At 41.6% G+C, this 22,470-nt stretch overlaps 1 protein-coding gene across 4 annotated transcripts; it reads right to left on the bottom strand.

The window, feature by feature from the left end:
• Positions 1–21: 21 nt before the first annotated feature.
• On the bottom strand, positions 22–22,199 carry ttyh1 (tweety family member 1). 4 transcript variants are annotated; one of them, XM_082550929.1, is made up of 15 exons: positions 21,094–22,199; positions 16,938–17,102; positions 15,374–15,603; positions 12,541–12,652; positions 10,212–10,549; positions 8,503–8,598; positions 8,322–8,394; positions 6,906–6,981; positions 6,657–6,712; positions 6,272–6,364; positions 6,080–6,172; positions 5,853–5,992; positions 4,521–4,688; positions 2,613–2,691; positions 22–1,079 (listed from the first exon to the last, which is right to left on the bottom strand). In XM_082550929.1, exons 2-15 carry the CDS (start codon positions 17,061–17,063, stop codon positions 996–998), a joined length of 1,764 nt encoding a protein of 587 aa, XP_082407055.1. In that variant the 5' UTR covers positions 17,064–17,102; positions 21,094–22,199; the 3' UTR covers positions 22–995. The 4 variants fall into 4 exon arrangements, with proteins under 4 accessions (XP_082407055.1, XP_082407058.1, XP_082407056.1 ...); XM_082550932.1 differs by having other exon boundaries at positions 4,628–4,688; positions 21,094–22,194; XM_082550930.1 differs by lacking the exon at positions 2,613–2,691.
• Between the last annotated feature and the right edge of the window lie 271 nt (positions 22,200–22,470).

Below are 22,470 nucleotides of genomic sequence, written 5' to 3'. Positions count from 1 at the left end.
TGAAGATGAGGACCAGTGTCGGGTTATTGAAGTTATTTTTATTTATATTAGACTCTCGAGTGTAAAAGGATGCCATTCAAAAGGAGCATTGATAACCATACAAACTCAATTCAAGGGTTAACGGGGTCAGAGAGGGAGGGATTCGATGAAATCTCACACCGGTACCATATATACACAAAAACTTCTTGGAGAGATCTCAGAAATCCAACGCTATACATAGTTATTATTGCTAGTTATGGTAGGGCTACTGCAGCACCAGTAGCAAGAATCATATTGCTATGTACCTGCTGTCATGGCATGGGATTTCTAGTTCTCCACCCTCAGCGATTGAGTGGCGGTTCTCCGTTCCGTCATTAAAACAGAGTCACGGCAGCCCTCAAGTTTTTTTGATTTTTTTTGTTTTTTTTTAAAGAGCAAAGATTCATGATTATTCAGATATTACAGACAGTGAGAGATATACAGAGTACCATAAGGTAATACGAGGAAAATACAGAATCGCCACCTATAAAAAGTAATTAAAAAAAAAAAAAATCATACCAAGTGAAGGAACTGCATAACCATTCACAGAAAAAAATGTGTCTTGTTGCTACGTGCCAGTGCTTTTCTACAACAATATTTATATAAAAACTCGAAAATAAAGTGGTGGTACAGATACATTTAAGAATATAAAACTACAACGTAGTAACGTCAATACCATTCTGACTTGGCTCACCACAGTTTACACAGTTTGGACAAAAGGGAGGGAGGAATTTAGGCCAAGCACACTTGGTTTAAAGCATAACCAAGCAGCAGAATCACTGTCGGTTGTATCTTTTGCTTTTAATAATAATAATACTAGTAATAATGATAATACTCAGTGGTACTGACGTTACGCACTTTGACACCTAGCATTCATTTTATTTAGATTAGTTTCTTTTTCATTTCATTAAAGTGTCCATTCATAAGAAAACTAAACATTTTTTTTCTATACATTTCCTAACAAAAAATAATAATAATCAACGTGAATACAGGTTCCTCGAATGGGCGGGGTTGGGGTGTGATTGATTTCCCCCGTAACCAGTCAGCATGCTGGGAGAGTACTGCGCTTCCAGAGAACAGGACGGGGTTCAACAGACGAGAGGTCAAGATGGTCCGAAGTTTCAGGGAGAGAAAGTAAAAGAGAAAAAAAAATAGTTTGTTATTCATTCATGTGAACATTGGCTCATCCAAAGCAGAACACGGCACCTATTACGCTCATTTAAAGCATCACCGTTTTATTTTCAGCTCTTTTAGCCTTTAGGCAGCTGATTTTGTCCTCTGGTATATATACGTGTGGCAGATTGGCTGGCCCTCAAACTGATGGTCTAAAGTAAATGTTGCTGTTTTACTTCATTCTTTCCTCAGAAGCAAACTAGACTATAAATCCAAATATGTTCTTTTTTATTTAGCAAAATCTTGACTGGCATTGTTCCCGGTGCATTTTACAGCATTTCTCAGAAGCTGAAGTCTGCCGAAACATCAAAGAATTGCTCAAGCTGTCATTATGAAAGTGAAAGCTTGCTCACTTGTTGAAATCGAGTCATACAGTCATGTACAAAGGAAAGCGTTCAAGTACCATGATAAACGTCAGTCAAGTAATAATAAAGCAGCTTGTAGAAGCACTTTTAACAGCTCTTTCTGCATGACTTTATTGTTCCCTCACATCATTATGGAGCCATTTTGCCCCACTCTTCTCCACATAATTTCAGTCAGGCCTAGGTCTGGATTTTGACCATGCACCACCCAGATTCTTTCGTTTTTTTTCTGTTCATTCAGATGTGCTGCTGTGCTTGGGATCATTGTCCTGTTGCATGACAGAATTTGGGCCAAGCTTTAGCTGCCTGACAGATGGCCTCACATTTGACTCTGGAGTACATTGTTACACAGAGTTCAATGGTTGACTCTGTGTTTGGAAGGTGTCCAGGTCCTGTAGCTGCAAAATAAGCCCGTATCATGCCACCTGGACTTTCAACCCTATCTTACAGCTTTTGCCAGGAAGATGGAGTCTGATTTGAATTTTCAAAGAATTACTTTTGCTGTCATAAAATTGAAAGTCTGTTCACCTGTTAGAGCAAGGTTATATGATGGTAGAGATTGCAAGTCTGTACTCTGTGCGCTCTATAACTTAAGCTGAAACCTTGTTAAAACATTGTAAAACTGCTGAGCATGACTAACTTGTCGTGATCAAGGTCACTTAGTAGATTTTTGTGGCACCTTGATCTGCATCTCCTGGTCTTCCTTGACAGATAAAGGTGTTCAGGAGGTCACATATGAGGGGGAGACGCTATTAAAGTCATGCAGTGTCTCTGACAGTATCATAACCTGAAACTTTCCTATGTGCTTTAAAATAACCAGAAAAAACTTGTAAATTGGTTTTAGTTCATTTCCTTTCCCAGTGTTGATAGTTTTTGTTGTCAAAATGGACAAATGTTCTTCCTGATATGCTTTGCACTTTTTAAAGGTTTTAAACTGTTGAAGTAAAAGTGAATCACGTTAGTCCGTTTGCTACTCGTTATCAAAGCGAGCGTGAGCACTAACAGCAATGAAAAAAATGGCACAGAGTGCGATGGTGTCACAGGTACAGAGGAACTCACAGAGGGGGGTGGGGACTGCCTGTCAGTCAAGGGTAGGCTCTCATAGCCAGGGTTGCCATTGGAGGAAACGTTTGGAGTCCTGTATAGAGATAGAAAGAGACAAGGACAGAAGAGAGCGGGAGAAGACGAATAGAGGATAAAGAAGAGAGGGAAAGAAGGGGTGAGACACATTGAGACAGACAGAAGGGGGGTGGGGAGAGGACCGCAGGATGACGAGACCCACGGACAGGTAAAAGGAAAAAAGGAGAAAGAACGTTTAGAGAAATAGTGCAGACAACACAGCACTCAGCAGAGCTATTAGTACTACTGGCACTCAGGCAGGACACTGTGAGCACCAGCAGCAGCTGTACAGTCCACTCCTGATGACTGGTGCACAACAGGATTTGCACAATAATCTGCAATTACAGGCATTTAGGACTGGGTATGAATCGCCAGCTGCATTTCAGCCGTTATGTTGCTTTGCTAATGAATTTGTTTATCTGCACGATAAAACCCAGAAAGCTTTTAAAGCAGTCCTGAGCTTCCATTTAAGAGGAGTGGACTGTATTTAGCTGAGTTTCTGAGTTTCTATGTATCTTTGTATTTGTGCGTTAATATCACATATGGAGTCAAGACGATCCACTGCATTAGGATAGTAAGTAAAATTAGTAGCACTAACTATACTTTGATTTTTGCATAAAGGAGTAAAGGGAGGGGGGTCAAAACAAAGTAAGATGAGAAAATTGAAGATATGCAGAGGACTAAAACAGCCAAAAACAAATATAAATAAGGAAGTAAATATATGAGTATAATAATAAAAAAAAAGAAAAAGAAATGTAGACACCGATTAATTTACAAAATGCGACACAAATTGATGTTCATATTTCTATTATGTACTTTTCATTTATTTAACCAATTTAAAAAAACATGAATTTCTCTTGCATTTATACATTTGTTCATGCCTACATTTCTCTTAAATATTCCTTTTGTATAATCATTGATTTTCCGAGTAGTTTATTTACTTCTTTATGCTTATTTTATTTTGGCTGCTTTGGTCCTCCATATAGAGAGAACTAATCGGGAAGCAGGAGGAATTATGAAGAAAAAAAAGGAGCAGGACAGAGAGAGAGAGATAATAATCTGAGGGGTTTGGACACCACAATGAGGTGAGAGATGAGAGTGATGCAGGAGGGTGTGTGTGGGAGGGGTTACCTATAGTCAACCTGAGCCTCACACCGCCGGAGTTTTTACGAGCGCATCCTCGTCAATGACACCCTGCCCCCCACCCAACACAGCAGCAGCGCACTGCTGTTTAGGAGACAGGACGCCATTTGAGACGAGATCTGTGAAATGACCGAGTGGCCTACGTCGTCTGTCCCGAAACACTCGACAGACGAATAGACAGACACACAGACAGACAGACCTCTGGAGTTGTGTCTGTTTCTCTGCCTACGCTGTAGTCCATAATGACCTGTCTGTGTGTCTGTCTGCAATGCATGTGCTTAACCTGACAGCTCTGTGGATTCAGCCTAATCCTGTGTGTGCATGTGTGTAAGGCAGGAGAGTTTGAACCTGGCTGACTGTCCTGCACTCATCAGTATAGCTATAACTGTGCTGTAATAATGTTCTGAAGGATTTCACACTTCAGCAAAAAGACTATGTGTCTGCACAAAAACAAAAACAGTGCTCCGCCAGTCTCTGAATTTACTCTTTTGTTTTATATTTTCTTGGACTTTTACAGTCTGGGGCTCGGGGGGAGACACCAGTGTAAAAAGCTTTTCATGGATCCAGATGTTGAAACAGAAACATCTGTTTCAGCAACTTCCTCCTCTTGTATTTAAAAAAATAATAATTTTAGGGTGTGTGTGTGTGCGCGTGTGCGTTCTCTCTGTCTGTCTGTCTGTGTGTCTGTGTGTCTGTGTTACTCACGGGAGGGGCGGCGCGCTAGAAAAGGGGGGTGTCCACCCTGCCCCTGGGTAATTATAGAAGGGGGCCATGGCCCCTCGCTGAGACCCCGAGGACGTCTGTCTACGTGCCTGATGGGAAGTGAAGGGGTCCTCACTCTCGCTGTCTGAGTCTTCGTACTCCTCTGATTCACTGTCGGCGACCATGAAAGAGAGAAAAAGAGCAAAAATATGACGATACCAAGCTACTGGATTCTGTTTTGAATTTAAAAAGACATCTAATTCTCTCATCTTGCGATCCTGAAGAACTTTAGAAGCATTTATGTCTTCTAGGCTGGACTACTGTGATTCGTTATTAGCAGGATGTCCTACAAACTCCCTGAAAAGCCTTTAGTTGATCCAAAAATGCTGCAGCGACAGTACTGACAGGGACTAGAAAGAGAGAGCATATTTCTCCCATATTGGCTTCTCCTCATTGACTCTCTGTTAAATCTAGAAAGGAATTTAAAATATTTCTCTCACATACAAGATCTTGAATAATCAGGCCCCATCTCATCTTAAAGACTTCATAGTACCGTGTCACTCTATTAGAGCACTTCGCTCTCAGCATGCAGGTTTACTTGTGGTTCCTGGAGTATTTAAAAGTTCAATGGGAGGCAGAGCCTTCAGCTTTCAGACCCCTGTTCTGTGGAACCAGCTCTCAGTTGGGATTCAGGAGACAGACCCTGTCTACTTTTATGGTTCTTAAAAGGGAGTTTTTCCTTCCCACTGTCGCCAAGTCCTTTCTAGCAGGGGGTTGTGTGACTGCTGGGGTTTTCTCTGTATCATTGTTCTTTACCTTACATTATAAAGCACCTCGAGGCAACTGATGCTGTGATTCGGTGCTATATAAATAAAACTGAACTGAATGGAATTGTAATAGGTAATGCTCCAAATGGATTTCATGTATTCAGAGAAAACCAGCTACCACTTCCACCATCCACCCACCCCTGCTCCTGTAGGCTTGCTAAGCACAAAAATACTAAACTGAACCTATCTGCACAAAAGTAAATAAATAAAAATCAGGTTTTATTTAGCAGGAGAATAAACTGCAAGATGTTTCATGCTTCAAATATTAAACAGCAATATCTGCTACAGAGAAACACTTCTAGAGGAAATGCATTACTAGGCAAAATAGGCAAAACTGAATGACAACACTGTGAATCAGACAAATGTAAATAACTTCTACTAAAGACCAGTTCTTAAAGACATAACAACAATGTCCTACTTTTACTTGTGCTTTCAGTGTCAGTATTTATACCCCACATTTCTATTGTGTTACACTGGAGACGTGCACTTTACTGATTTTTTTTCTCACCTGGGGAAGCTCCTCCAGGCACCAGGTAGAGAGCAGAGGATGGCAGTGAAGGCCAGAGCAGAGAGAAAAGAGTAAAGGGAGAGGTAGAGCAATCCCTCCATCCCATCATAGCACAGGCCTTTCAGTGAGTCAATGTAGTCCTAAAATAAAATGGCAGAAAAATACAGAAATGAATAAATGAGAACAGAGCAGCACAGTAGCGAGCAGTGCCGAGTTCTTCTGATCACCTTATTCAGACCCCGGCAGTTCAGTAGTGCCACCAGCTGATGAAAGTTGCCCTCTGTTGAGTTGAGTATCTGTTGAACATCCCTGAGTGATTTCTGCAACGACATAGAAATTCCAGAATGTGAGAAAACCACCGAGGAGGCGGTCCACGTGCAGAAAATGTAGTATTTCATAAAAGTAAGTAGTGCACATACCTCAGCTTTGGGGAACTGTGTGAGAGCATTTCTGTCCAGACTGGAGAGATGTGTGTGAATGTTTGAGAGTGCCCTCTGTGACTGGGTCAGCAGCTAAAGCCAACAAGTCAATATAGTCAGTGGAAATCAGAGGTTTTATTTGGCATTGTTTCTCAAACATAACATTAATGTGCTGAGAGTGTAGCTACTTGTCGAGGGACTAAATAATTTAAGGACAGGACACGTAGCAACAGCTGTGCATCCTGTCCTCAGTTTTATTTTTCCCCTCCAACTGCCCTTCAGAAACTTTGACATACTATCTGCTCACTCCCTTTGAATCACTCTGGGTAAGAGAATCAGCAAATGCCTGCAAATGTAATACGCTGACTGGCAGAGGTGGCATTACCTGCTGGAATGGACTGTTCATGCGCCTGTTGCAGGTCAGGTAATAATCCAACACGTCTGGGTGGCCAACAAAACAGCAGTGTACAAAAGATCAATGCACAATAGGAAAAAATGCGGAAACAGTCATCTGTCATTATATTGGATTCTGCTAGCAAAAGCACATTTGGGGCAGGGGGTAAATCAAGTGCATGGCAGGCATGGAAAACAACTAGATTTTCCAGAAAGTGTTGCTCAGAGAGGGAATCTGTACCTGAGCTGGTCCCACTGTTGAAGTGGGTGGAGTTAAGGACAAACGCGTTTGGATCTGAGCAGAAGTCACTGAGAGCCTGGCGAGAGTGACGGGGAGAGTGAGAGAGGATGACAGGAGGATAGCGAGAGTGAGGAAGAGGTGAGGTGGAAGAGAAATGATCAGATAGGAAAACATTTGTAGACACAGTGACCAACTGACATACTTGTCTCTACAGATAACTGACAGCATTGGACAACACAGCAGCAAATATCGACACCCCCCTCCTCCCACGCGCTCCTCTTCTGCTGTTAGATCACTCTTTCATTTAGCTTCTTTTTTAATATCATCTGTGTTTTTGAGGTTGGCGCACTTCGGTTCAGAGAGTGTACTCCCACAAACTCTCTCAGCCTGAGATCGCCCGACCAGAAGAGGGTGCAAGAGCCACACAGGGAGTCTGCTGACGGAATGAGAAAGCGACGATGTTGGCCAGAATAAGGTTGAGAGGCCCACAGCTGGCCTATTGTTTCCCTGTCAGTGACCAGGGACAGAGCAGCCCTGTGTGGACCCACAGGCCTTGGGACATCTCCCGGCAGCCCCACATGACACTGAGACTCTTAAACTGAGCAGCCATGCAGAAAAACACCCACCCTTTACTCTTTTTTCACACGCACACCAACAAAGTCTCCTCTTCAAAGAGAATGGGCACTTTTAAAAGAGAAATAGTTCATATGGACAGCCCTCTGTTTTGGACATAAAAATGCTCTTTATGCTCTTTGTTGCTGGTAAATGTCACCATCTAAAACTGTGGCTCGACTGCTGATGATAACAAATGGCACATTGATGCATTTTCTATACAAGTGGAAAGTAGACCTTCAGGCAAACACTGTCCATTTAAAACTTTATTTTACAGTACAAATTTTTTTGTATGCTCACTGTAAAGACTTGTGGAGCCAAATGCCTTCGCAAGTTGACGGTTTCCCCACTCTCTGTCTCTCTCTATCACTTACTTCGGCTTGCTCTCGCTCTAAAAGTGATCTCAAGATGCACTCTCCTGCTCCTCCTCTCCCCTCCTCACTCTTGTTGAAAGCACTTCTCTATCTTTACTTCTTGAAGCCAACAACCCACACACTTGCAAACACACTTGCATGTAAAACACGCACTTTGCTGCATAAACACACTTTGTTCGCAAACGCACTTGTGCACACGCACATTGAATCTTTAATCTCTGCCCCATTTTCCTGCCTCCTTGGTCCTCTGCAATGACTGCAGCGTTCCCTAGGAGGCAGGTCTTTTCACAGTTTAGCACAATAGGCACAGAATTCACACATAAGCACATATATGCACATTACTTTGGCTTGCCATCAGGGGTCGGCCTCCTAAAGCTCTCTTCTCTCCGCTATAGCCAGCCTGTATCGCAGTTTTACTGAGTCTACTCACCACCACAGTGGCTGTCTCCAAACCCAGGGAGCCCCAGCTTAGGAAGAGGGCCAGCCAAGCCAGCACTGTCATCCTGTGGATGGGGGGGGGACAGAAACTCTTCAACCAAGAGGACACCCATTGCCATCAATCCAGTTTTTGTGTGGTATGTGTCTAAAGATACAAATGTGTGTGTACTCACAGGATGAGCAGCCAACGGGCTTGTTTGGCGAGTCCCAGCAGGATGAACAGACAAACTATGAGGTCAAGGAGCAGCAGCAACACATAAGACAGCCACCTACAACACACACACATATTACTGTGTGTTAATTACAATATCAATCCTTGCTTAACAGCAACTTGACCAAAATTTTACTTAAAGTCCAATCAACATTTTTCTAATATGGGATATCCATCTATCCATCCACCCATATCTACCCATTTATACATTCATGTACCTACATCTGTCTATTTATATATCAATCTATCATCTTTCCATCCATCCATCCATAGATTCACACCCTACCTATCTACCCATGATCCACCCATCTATTTTCTATCCATCTATATACCTTTCTACATGTCTGTACATATCCATCACCATTTATCATCAATCCATACTTGCATACAAGCTACTTAATAGAAAACATCACATCTTACTATCATAGCACAACTGCTATGTTGTGCCCATTAATCCCACAGTTTCTGAAAGCAAATTTCTGTTTTCTTAGGTTTTTTTTTTAGTAGCAATTGCAATGTTTTTATGGATTTTGAATCCTCTGGCCATGATGAGTTTGCCTCAACAATGGGGGGATAAATGCGGCAGCAGTGTTTACAATAGTGTTTACAACTAGAAAAAACCATGTGGAAATGTTTTTTTATCTTCCTGGTAAAGTAATTATGCTTTATGAACTTGTTTACTTGCGATGGAGCTAGTTGCATTTAATATCTAGTTTTTAATTTAAAAGTCCTGGTTTTACTGGGGACATGAATTATAAGTTGATCAAGAAATAAATAAAAGTGATTTTCACTTTTATTTGACCAATTTTTGAGGGCGAAAGAAAAATGCTCTTTGAAAAATAAAATATAATAATTTAACCAATGTATGTGTCTTTTCCCCAAATCACCAACGGGCAGATCTGATCACATTTTGATTCTTCCGCCTGATCTTGGATAAACATTCAGTCACCAGCAATTGTTTCCAGAATCAAAACTGCTGCCTGTGTAAAATGAGTCAGGAGGAGCTTGAACTTTCCTTCCCCTCTCCCTGCAACAAGGGAACAATCTGCTTTGTTTATGAGGACATTATTATTACTTGACTGACGTTATTTATCTAAGCTAGGATATACTTGTTAGCTTTTATTTATCAACTGAAATGTTTCCAATATGGAATATAAAAGCAGCCCGTCAACATAACATAACTGGGGGGGAAATGGCATTACATCAACAAGCACATCTTAATAAACATGCAACATTTATGAGGGGCTGGGGCAGGACGTCTGGCAGCCTCTCACAGCATCGTAGGAATAAGAGTGTGGCTGTGTTTGCAGACAGCTTGTACATGTGGAAGTTTGTAAGGCAAAGAGGTTTTTGCAGAAATACATAAACACCTTCCGACCCTGACAAGGTAACCTGAAAGGTAGCTGTTAATTTCTATTTTTAAAGCACTGGGTATAAATCTCATGGGCTTTTCTAACTGTAACAAATAATTCTCTCATAAACAAGTAAAAAAAACCCAAAAGCTCACATTGTCACATTATCTCAGGCTGTAAAAGCACTAGTTTGGTATTTGAACTGGTGTAAGAACTGCTTCTTTTCACCCCGTGAAAATGCTGCATGAATAATAGATCAGTCATTCAAACTGATAAACTGTATTATTAATTTATATTATCCTGAACTGTCCAGCCTTACCTGTAGTCCTCATTGACCATCAGTGTGTTGGCCGCCCAGCCAGGTGAGAAGGGGCTGGCCATTAAGCCGCTGTTAGGCACCACTGTAGGCGCCACAGAGGGCGGTACCGGGGTCAGAGGCGTGATGGACGCCCCGCTGATACCGCTGTCATTCCCCAGCCCAGTGTCAATGCTGGACCGAGCCAGGGAGATGGAGGAGAGGAGGTTGATGACGTTCTCAGATAACCTCCGGCAGTTCCGCGTCGAAACCAGGAAGGGTTTGCTGCCAGTAAATAACTCCTCCATCGAGGCCAGTGGTCCAGAGATAGACAGCTGAAGTCCAGTAATTGTGTCTGAAATCTTGAGGGAGGAAGGAGGAATGTGAGGGGAGTAAAGTAGGACTGAAACCACAAAGTGAGCTTGATGATGCTCATAGGGTCATAAAATCCTGGTGTAGGAAACAGAGAGCTAAAGATGTTGGACATCCTCGGCGCCTCAGAATGGCTCTCATAGTCTATAATGCAAATTTACACTTATCAAACTTCTGAATACTTCACTACTTCTCATATGTGTTTGCTATCTTTATGTCTCTGTCTCCATATTTTAAGGTCTTTTCGGGACGGTTGTGGTTTTCATCCCGTTAGCAGTGATACGCTGCAGAAGTTGGAGTTTAATTTGGAGACCGTGCTGCTCTTTCATCATCCTTATCCTTACCTAATGTTTTTGGGACGTCATCTTGCTGTAGGGTGAACTGATGCCCCAGCCTTACTTTACAAAAGCACTACTTCCTGCAGTACAGTACTGCCCTAATAAAGAATGAAACATCACATCAACATAGTTTATCCCTAAAAGTCTTTGTGCAAAGGTTGAGGCAACTGTAGGAATAGTTTGCATTATGTTTCTAGTGGTGGAGGAAAGCTGTCATGTAAAACGATTAGTGATTCGCAAAAAAGAGTTTTTAAAGTTACTGCAGAAATTTGATTTTTTTTTTTATTAATTATTGAATCAATTACTTTGTATTCTCTAACATCCCCACTTTGGTCTCATCCAAAGGACATTGTTCCACGAGTCTTGTGGTTTGTTGAGATTCAACTTTGCAAACCTAACCTCATGAAAAGACTTTCTACTGCAACCCTCCAAACAAGCCACACCTGTGCAGTCTTTTTCTAATTGTACTACCACCAACTTCAACATTTAACATGCTATCTGATGCCTGTAGAGTCTGAGATATAGCTCTTTGGGGGTGTTGTAGTTTCTCTGATCATGCAGTGATTCTGAGCCTGGAGGTAATTTGGGAAACAAACCTGAATTCATAAACAAACCTGAATTCTCCAATTTGAGGAAAACTCAGTTTTATTTTTTAACCAAAATCAACAGATTTTGTAAGCCTTGAAACTTCGCTTCACTTTTGCAAAACGTTTTAATTTTGAGGTTCAATTCAGGGTTTCTTTTTTTCAGTAGTAAAATATGGCCAAATATTATTCCACTGATCATATCAATCATCACTAGAAACACTGCTTATAAAGAATAATTCGTTGAAGGTTAGGAGTAGATTGAATAAAGTATCTTTCTCTTAACTTTTTTCACTACTTCTCTAAACAATTTCAAGTGTGTAATTATTAGAAGTGTGGTCGATTGTCTCATTTTTTGTACCACATATTGTATGTATATTTTTTCCATATCTTCCTACAGTTTCTCAGGTGTTAGTTTAAGAGCTGATGTAACTCTTCATGTATATTCTTTGCATCATGCAGTGGTATTTCTCATGCAATGCAGCAAATCTGCTTTACAGAGAGTAATCTGTTCTCTCATGTAAACATAAATCTGCACTCTCACACCACGTTATTGCACTGTGCACTACACTATTCATTTAAATGGATTGCTTTTTTTAATGTAATAGTTTATTTAAGTATTTAACTCCTTGTTTCAATTGACCTTATTTTTTCAGCTTTGTTGAGTTTCTTTCTTTTATGCAGTTAGCCATGCTGTGTTGTATTGAACTATAAAATGCAATTTAATGTACTTATTAAAGTAATTTTGTTATAGGCTTTCAATTGAGCCAACATTTACAATGAATAGAGTATATCTTCTCTAATTCATGTGTAATATGCACAGATTTGCTGGCCTGTGCCATTTAGTAGTTTGACACATAAACCACTGTCTGACCACAGAGATCAATGAAGCAGAAGTTTGTATCTGATTTTCTTTCCCTCTCTGCAGACCTGATGAACAAATTCAGCCCATCTGTCTTCCTCTCTCTCACACTCTGTCTCTCTCTCTCACACACACACACACAGTCATACAGGGTAGATACTTTGCATGACATTTTACTTGCAGAGAGCACCACTCACCAGCAAATCGATGGAAGCTAGCGTATAATTGGCTGTGAGAAGAGACGAGGTCAACTGATACATCCCATCATTAGCCTCACTGTTGCCATAGAAACCGATGCCTATGGCAACACTGCGTGAGAGAGGGAGGGGGGGGGGGGGGGGGGAACATGAAAACATTGTGGGAGGGTGACAGGGAGAGAGAAAGAGGGGGACAGGAGAACAGATAGCAGAGGCATAAATGTAATGTTTAATTCAGCGTGGATGTACATTTTAAATGAATGTGACAGGAGGAGATAGAGCTGGTGAGGATGTCATATGTGCGCTCTGGGTGAGCATACCATCAGTGGTGAGCAGGGGATGGAATAAACAGTTGATGGGAGAAAAAAGATGACTCACAGCATCGGCAAGGAAAATATTCAAAATGTAAAACATAGCGACGTGTTTACACATTTCTCTGTTATTCAAATATTCAGATTAAGGCCCAGGCCAGATGTTCATCAAATCCCCTCAAACCCAAGAGGAATGGTATGACCCAATCTCCCACAAAGTATGTGACCCAGATTAGAAAGCGGAGGGGGGGGGGGGGGGGGGGGGAGAAGGAATGTGCGCCTGTGTCTGTGTGTGCTTTGCATTTCAAGCTGTCAAACCTAAATGCTGTCTAATGCAGCTGCATTTTAAAAATGACACACGCTTGTTTCATACTGGAGGCTAAAGGTTACCATCTGGAGAAAACAGGAGGACAATAAATATTTGTTAACAGTAAACCGCAGCACAATTTCTTCATTCAGTCCAGCACAGAGAGCCTTATTGAGCATCAGAGGAGACGATGACTATGACATCACATTATGCTCCATAAGGGGGAGACACGAACCAACTCAAACACCTACAGTCTGCATGTGCTGAAATCATTAAAGCAGCCGAAATCAAATCGGCAGCACATTATTTCCTGTGATGTAGTCTCAGTGTATATAACTAGGCAGGCAATGGACTGGAATATAATAACAAGTGCTGCTGAAGCTTTAAATGGCACTATAATTTTCTTATGCAGCTGGGATGGAGCTTCAGACTTAAAATGTCTGATGGGGAGCAGAGCTTACTCTGAGTGACTCACACTTCCGTTAAACTGCAGTGCTTTGGACAGATGTCAGGCAGCAATTTTGTGCAATATACAGTGAACACAATGTACTGACTTGATGACTGCATGGTCACCGGAGCTGCAGGGAACACCGGTGGGTAAATGACTGCTGTACCGTAGGTGGGAGAGCTGAGATCATCCACAAACACACTTTAATGCCAAAACACACACAGCTAACAGTGCAATTGTTGCCCTGTGGTTGGGAAACAGCAACGTCACATGACTGTCAGCTGCTGTCTGGGCCAGTCTTTATTATAAACACATCAGTGACTGAGTGAGAGACGGAAAGAACACATGACGATGGAGATGATGGAGGTGACAGCTTGTGATTCACAGCTTCACTGCTGTTGGAAAGCAAAGTACATTTAATACAATAAGTTTAATTCCACGGGGAGCTTCATTGCAGTTTTCTAGTTTATTTTATCATATTTAAGACAATTTGATATACTGCATAGAAGTGGATGTTTTCCCTACAAATTGAGGCCAATGCACAAGCACTATAAATCTGCATTGTTTCTGATGGCCTGCAGGAGGCGATCTACGTGGCAGCAGCCCAATATTATTTAAGACTGTGAGAATATTACCCTAATTCTAAATTAATTTAACACCTCAGGAACTTTCCTGACAACTTTATGGTCTCAATAGATATTTTCAAGTCTTCTTTAATAGAGCATGATTACAAATTATGGTCAAATTCACAGTTAAATAGGCAATGAATCAGAGAGTGGTTTACTGTTGGAGTGGCTGATAGGATATCCTAGCGTGTGTTTATAATTAAATAGCTGTGAAATTGTTTTTTGCATTCTTTAGTCTTAAAAAGCTTTGGGTTCATGATGGTTAAAACATTATGGTTTAAAAACCAAAAGAAATATTACAGATTAATTCTGGTTTGACCCAAGTGTGCTGATCTATATACTATCAACACAGATTTAACTTCAAGTATAATTTCCATCCTGCTGTATTTTTAGATGGTTGAAAAACATGTTTTAGACTCCATAAACGTATCGATGAAACGTACAAAGCAGTTATGTGTTTTTATCTCCAATTATAATTAAAAAGTAGAGTTAACTGTTGTGAATTATTTCTCTCTAAAATGTAGTTAATGAAAAATTATGATGCATCAAAAATGAATGAATGACTATGTAGGTATGCAACTTGGCTCTGTGCAATTATTTGATGTAAATTAAATATTGGATGGATGGATGGATGGATGGATGGATGGATGGATGGATGGGTATAGATGAAAGAAGAGGGATAGGCAGACAGGTGCATGGATGATGACTAACCCATATCAATAAAGATGTGGTTTGATATCCATTAAAATAGTTTCTGGGTTTTTCAAAGGTAGCTGCAAAGGCAGAGACCACCCTCACTCTGACAGAAACTGTTTAGTTCGAAAAGAGCTTCAAGGGTTACTCTGAAGCATTCAGGAGGTAAAGAGCTAAAGGGAAGGTGCCCTGAGATAAAATTACTTTTTCAATGAGAGGATGAACTGGAGGGCTGCACCAAGGCCCAGTTTTTTGATAGATATTGGTTTGAGCTGTGACTGATGCAAACTGACTCTAGAGGAGTCTATAGATAAAAAATAATGAGCCAGAAATGAGTGTGATTGGTTCTGTTTGAGAAAAACATCTGAATACTTCTTCAACTACTGCCAAAAGGCGTCGTGTGTACATTTGCCAGGAAGTACAGTAACGTCTAAAAACTCTTTCTCACCAGCAGAGCGTGACAGCCGCCACCGCCACCCACGTGACACAGCAGATTCCCCGCCCCTTCTTCCCACTGTAACCGTGACCCGTGCTGCCATCCTCATCCTCCTCCTCTTCTTCTGATCCTTCGTTCCGGTCACCACGGTGACAGCAGCAGTAGTGTATGAGGAAGGAGAGAACCACCAATAGGGAGATAACAAGAGCGATGGCTGATAAACTGGACAAAACCAGCAAAGTCTGAAAAAAGGAAGAGGAGGGGGAAAATATCAGAGGATGAGTCAGTGAATATAAAAAAAAAAGAAAAGAAAAATGGCACTTTGATTCCATTTTTACAAGAATACTGACTAATCCTGTTAAATTTCAGTGCTTGTCAGATTGTCCTGCCTCCACTAACAGCAGGAGATGGTTATAAAAAAGGTGTGAGGATATAAATCAAGGATACAGACACATATAATGCATACCCCACAGGATTAATGCAACTTGTTTCAAAGATTTTTACCCCTGAATGCCCATCAGTCTGTGCACCCTGCTGGATTCTAATGTCACTGAGCCATTTCAGCCTTTTGCTTTTCATCAGGCTTCACGTCATGAAATCAACACAGCTGAAGCCACATATCAGCCACATATCTACAGTATTATCCTCCATCCATCTGCCCCATTCCTCCACCTTCCCTCCATTCTCACCTCATGTCCTCTGAAGCCCGTCCCCTTCGCTCCACTCCCCCAATCCCTCTTTCCCCACGTTCTCACTCGTTCCCACTCTCTTTCTCTCCCCCCTCTTTCTTTCTATCCACACCACTGAATCTCTATTAATAATCTGTGACCTACTTAAATACATTCACTGCCAGTCTCTCTCGTTCCCACTCTCACTCACTCACTTTGCCTTCCCTCTCTCTGTCTCTCTCGCTCTCTCTCTCTGCCCGGCTTTCTATTCGGAAAACCTCCTTGCATTACTCATTCCCTCTCTCTGAGCACTTTCAGTTTCTTTTGTCTTTCTGTTCTGCAGGATAATTTGAGTCCCCCCCTCCACCTCCTCTTTGTACCGCAGAGAAGTCACAAACACTGTGAGACATGGCTAGCTGGAGCGCTTGCATGAGCGCTTGCTGGAAGAGAGGGATGAACCTTGCATTTTACAGCACAAACAGGACCATGAGCACAATAGCAGCTGTGGAAACCTTCCAGCGGGTTCCTGCCATGTTGAATATCTTGCACTACCTGATACCAAATTGCATAAAATAGCTCCAATCGGTATGGTTCAAAAGGAGGATTAAAGCATCAAAATCAAGGTATAGAAATGAGGAATGACAAGATCTGACATACTGCACCAATAATTATGCTTTTAAAGGCCTGTAAATGCCATTATCATATTGCTACAGGTTGCTCTGACATGTAGAAATTTGTGGAACAATTTATAGCCCAATGTGCCACAAGTTGTAGTAAAATATCAATTGTATCTGCAACTGCAAATTGAGTAACAGGGCTGTAATTATTATGCGATCTGGCACCTCAGGCTGGACAGCCACAGCACAGCATGTGGTTACAGTGTGGCACGAGTGGCAGGTGTCGGTTACCTGCTGGTACTCCCAGCTGACAGGGACAAAGACGTTGTCCCTCATCTGCATGGAGAAGTCCAGCCGGGGCAGGGCGTGACATATTCTCACCCACAGCGAAGGGTTATAGCTGGGTACCGTAGTCATGGTAGCCGTTTTCTGGTGCCACCAGTCCCCTCCTCCACCCTATAGGAGGCAAGAAAGAGGGGTCAGAATAACCAGGATGTGAAGAATGGAAGAGAGGAAAGAGGTTCAGGAGGGATGAAGGTCTTCCTGAGCACAAGGTGAAGCTGAGAGGAAAGAGAGGTTACTATTAATGTCTTCAAGCATCATTTGCAGGTGATAACTAGACTTCATGACAAACAATTGCCTGAGATGAGTAGAAAACTCGATCAGTCCAAAGCAGCTGTGATTCCAAGCTGTGACACAATCAGTCTCAGCATCCGAGATATTCTACTTTTTTTAAAGAAACGTATGTTTCTGGTGTTGCTTTTGCTTAAGGTGCCTCATCGTTTGTGTTGCTCTTAATTACCTCCTAACCATTGCTCTTATTGGTTTTTAATTGTTGCAGTTTTATTACACTTTTATAATTTTGTTGATTAGTTTTTAAGCTTTGCTAAAGATTTTTAAAATGTTACTATTTTGTTGGCAACTTTCCCTTTTTTACCTTTTATCTTTAAGTTTAAAACATTGTTTTGTTAGTTTCACTGGTCTATTGATCAAATTAAATGTTAAATAATTCCATTAATACATGATCAGGAGATCTTTCTGTGTTTTATAACATCTTAAACTGGTGGGATTAAATAAATGTGTACTTCCTCCCACTAGTTTTTTTGATCTGTAACAGTTGAAGCAATATTGAAATGCATTAGCTTTAATATGTATAGCATTTTTTTCTCTTCTTTTCTTTGCTAAATAAACTTTGAATATTGTTTACATGATCGAAATAAATTAAGAAAAAAAAAAAACTTAAAATATGTGGAGTTTTGTGACAAAAATATTTAGAGATGAAATCAAATTTTCTTAATTTTTTTGCCTAGTTGCAAAGAAAGAGATCTTTCATAGGGCCAACTGGCAGTTGTTTGGTTAGCCACAGACCACATGGGCATAAATTCGGTCAGCGCTGACTCCCTGGTTCAATATCTGGCAGACTAGACTTTCATGCATACTGACTCTCTTTCCTCACATTTATTTTGTCTCTCTCCACTTGTAATATTGAATAATGTATAAAATACAATCAAAAAGCAAATACAATTAGATTTAAATGCACTGACTTAAAGAAATATAGATAACATTGTTATTTATGCCATTCCTTTCTCTAATATAATGAATAGTAGTATGTGACAAGCCTCTGCATGCAGGGAACGTATAGTTCGGGGTCTCTAAAGTGTGTTTTCTGGAGTACAAAGTAAAGAAAAACCGCAGACAAGGTACAGTGAAGGCTATGAAAGAGAAAAGGCTGCACAATTCTTGACCATCTCCCCCACTGTTCAGCGCATCTTACTAAAGCTGGTCAAGGGGAGGGGGTGAAAGTAGGGTAAATACAAAGGGCAAATCCGGTTAGCTAAAACACACACTGGAATACTCATTACAATAAAGGAGCAGAGATGGAACAGAGGGCAAGACAGAGTCTGGTAGGCTTCTGATACCGGCTGCCCAGATTAAGAGACCGTCAGAGCTTTACTGTTCGACAAAGGAGCATTTTTAGGCGGCAGGAGAGACAACCATTCACAACAACAGCACTGTCACTTAAATATAGAGGCTATACAGAGCAGCTCAATGCTGATATCACAGACCGATACAACTCTGCCTCTAATCACTATTCAATAACAAAAGAGACCCTGAACTGATGGCCTGTGTTGGATTTCTATGTTTTAAAGCCACTGTGATTTGTCCAGTAGCTTCAGCTAGCACAATGTTCTACTTAAGAGAGACTTTTTTCACTCTCCCTATTGAGTCACCCACACAGTGGCTCTGGTTCTTACAAGCCACTGCACATAACTGTACTAAATACTGTGCGTGATAAAAGTTTGGATTTTGCCACATGTCACATTCAAAGCCCGAACAGTTTGGCCATTCAGATTTTTGCGGCCCAGAACGAGTTAACGGCTCACCCACGGGGCAGACAGGGCTTCTCTAAGCCCATTACAATAAGCCTGTTCACCTTAATGGTTCCAGCAGCCCAACTGTCACAAATCAAATCACAGCCAACACTCCATTTCCCTTATTAAAACTGTGCTGAACATAATGGTTCACACACTGTGAGAACTACATCCATCCAACACAAATCAGCAGTGTAAACAGACTTCTGTAGTAAGTCATCCAGTATTACGTTTCCTACTGTACCATTTATCTTAAGTGTGTTTATTAGGTTATCTATATTGAAGCATGTCTATGAGATGCATTTATCAGACTTTGAGGGTAAAAGCTCTTTGAGATCCATAACAAGTAAAGGACTAATTCAACATCAAAGGAGAACCTGATGAGAAGTGGGTCAGCGTGGAAAAGCACTTCCTTTGACGAACAACAATGCAGTGAATGTCACTGTGAGGCCCATCAGTGGTAACAGAAGCAGAAAACCTCACATAAATGCCATTGCTGAATAGTTAATGGTAAAGAGATATGAGTCAATAGCCTGAGAGCGCAGCTATCTGGATCAATTCATGCACAAAATTAAGCCGGTCAGGGTGAGAGAAAGAGGAAATGCACAGTTATGATAGATGTCTGGTCAAAGTTCAGGTAGGATTCTGCTACAACCCAAAAAGTAGAGGAACACCTAACGAGGCGCTGATGGAAGTTTAACGGGAAGGGGTGGGGGGTGGTTACAGTCCAGGAGGAGCTCCAGTTACTCAGCAGTTGTCATAGATAAAAACCCTCAAGTTGACATGATGTTTCCTGCCAGCTTGTTATTATGCCAGCTACCATTGCGTAACTGAAGGCAAATAAATGTGATTTTAGGCACAGTTGGTGGAGAGAAAAGATGAAAAAAGGAGAAGGAAAGAACACGAAAGACAATGAAAGAGATGGAGGAAAACCACAGATTCTCACCATGGCTCTGAGCTCTGAGAGATAACTAACTAACTAACTAAATAAATAAAAAGAAAACAAAGCAGGAGAACAAATGTGTTGTCTTCTGTCTGTGCAGAGCTCAGAAAACACAGATGATGTAGTCAGTTGGTTTATACAAGACTCCATGATGTCTGAATTTTTTTTTAAAAAGGGCCATTTTGTGAGGCAGCTAATGGGAATAAGGCTGAAGCATCTTCTGTCAGCTGAATTTAGGATCATCTTTAGCACGAGGAAAATCATTCTGCACCTTTTCTTTTTTTTATGAGGCTACATCTCTTTGAATCACAAGATATAAATAATGCTGTTGGCTTGCTGCTGGAACTATGCTCGTTTGCAGTCTGGGCTCATAAAACCTGTTATCGTTCACATAACAGCCTGTGCGTGGAGCTTCTTAAAACCAACCTTGATAACCAGAATTTATGAGACAACATTAAAAAAAAACCCCTCTTGACACTTCATCAGCCAGAAGAAATTCAGTAACATCTCTGTATAGTTGAATCTCTCGCCCATGTAAAAGCCGAGGGACAGTCAAACCTCAAAATAAATTTCTACCTCACATCTATGTTCAAAATTAATGTTCAGCTGCAACAATGAACCTTCAAAGTCAGCTGACCGAAGGTAAGCGAGTGCAGCTCGTACTCAGAAAGTCAGTGCAAATCAAAGCTGTGATGTGTGCGAGGGGTCCAGCATGGCATGAAGTTGAGGGTGAGACAGTTTGTTCCCACTGATGACAGTAAATCATCCTGCAGATGGTGAAAATCATGAAAAAAGATAAGCTCCAAGTCATATGAAACTCCAATTAGGTGGAAAAAACATTGGATTTCCCTGAGAAACTGCAATAAAACTCATTACAGCATTTTCACATTACTCTGATAGGCAGCAGACCCATATTAAGTGTCATGGTTGGAAAAGATAAGCATGGATCTCCTTTGGCAACACAGTCTAATGGTGTCATGATCATCCATTAATCATATTTGCCAAGATAAGCGTGAGCCCAAATTGGGAAAACACTGTGATTTGGCATAATGTACATTTTTAATTGGCCAATCTCTGCATGTACATCAGCAATTAAGCCAGTAATCGGCAAAGAGAGGGGTCAGTCTCTTACCTCTGTCGGTTGTGTTGGGAGGTTTCTCTCTCCTTCTGTCTCTTCTCTCTGCCGGCGTCCGTGAAATATTTAACCACTCAGAGAGGTATACTGCCAGCCATCACCGCCTGATGCTCTTGAGAAAACATCATCCTGAAAAAATGGCTTGGAGACATGCCAAAAATATGACAAAAAGCACAAAAATGAAGACGGCAATTCTGGTAGTTATTTAAATATTAAATGGCCGAGAAGTGTCTGGTCGTCTGATGACAGTAGAGAGGTGCTTGTGTTGATGGATGGGAGAGGATCTCTGAGTGAGCGCGAGTGAGTGAGAGTGGGAGAGAGTGAGATAGATGGAGAGAGGGAGAGAGAGAGAGAGAGGGGGAGAGAGAGAAAGGGGGATTAAGATTGAGGAGACACCCCTAAGGGACTCTTTATCGTTGCACTGTAGCCCTTCATAGCCTAACACCCGAGCGACTTCACAACACCGCAGTGACACGATATTACCCAAAGATAATTAATCTGTTAACGCGGATTAGCGGAGTCTAACCCCTCGCTGACTTCATAGCTGGGGCGCACTTCTAATGCCGACCACCCCCAACATCAACCTGACCAATCTCTCTCCAGAGCACCAGACTGAACCCTGACCAGATTAACAAGAGAAAGAGTAAAAATGCAAAGCTGCCGGCCAACTGTGTGCACTAAACAAATCAGGAAAAAGAGATTTTTAGAAATCCACTCACACGCTGGATACACAATAGTGAACTCCTCTCTCAGTCTGATGAGGGCTAATGAGAGGAAGAGATGCACAGAAAAATGGGGGAAGAGAGGCACACTGAGAAGAAAACGGGGAGTGGGAGATGCAGAGAAAGGCAACATGAAATACTGAGTAGAAGAAAAAAAAAAGTGGGTTCCCAGGGAGTGATGCTGAGAGAAAGAGGGAGGGAGCCAGAGATGGAGTGAACAATGAACAGAGAGGGGCAAAGCAGCATGCAATGGATTTGTAGGCAAAACCAGTTTTCAGCGGAGGCTGCAGGACAACATCAACAGTGATTCAGAGACTGGGAGGCAGCGGAGAATGTGCAACAACGTGACACAAGTGATGGGAGTGCACGGATGGAGATGTTCAGTTGGGTCGCGGGTGGGGGGGATTGGACTGAGAAAATGCAAATTGACGACATAATGTTGCAGCGAGAACGAGTTAAAAAAAAAAAAAAAAAAGAAAAGAGTACGGTGTTGTCTGCCACTGGAGTAAGGGGGGCAGAAGCAGGCGAGCAAAGAGGGAGGGGGCGGCGTTAGTTTTTCTGTGTCACTGAAAAAGAGTGGGGGAAGGGAGATAATGCAAGGGAGGGAGTGCAGACACGATTGAGAGCCAGAGAGCATACTCACTGACTCATA

This window comes from Aulonocara stuartgranti (assembly GCF_965226115.1).
Source record: "Aulonocara stuartgranti genome assembly, chromosome: 11".
Taxonomy (NCBI): Eukaryota; Metazoa; Chordata; class Actinopteri; order Cichliformes; family Cichlidae; genus Aulonocara; species Aulonocara stuartgranti.
Note: the sequence above shows the minus strand (reverse complement) of the source record. Positions and strands in the feature narration are given on the sequence as shown.

Coding starts and splice junctions, on each gene's coding strand:
- ttyh1 (XM_082550929.1), bottom strand. CDS start 17,063: ATGACTACGGTACCCAGCTATAACCCTTCGCTGTGGGTGAGAATATGT. Junction 2,692..4,520: donor TCTAGCGCGCCGCCCCTCCC/GTGAGTAACACA, acceptor ATCTCTATACAG/GACTCCAAACGTTTCCTCCA. Junction 1,080..2,612: donor GGCAGTCCCCACCCCCCTCT/GTGAGTTCCTCT, acceptor CTGGAAGCGCAG/TACTCTCCCAGCATGCTGAC.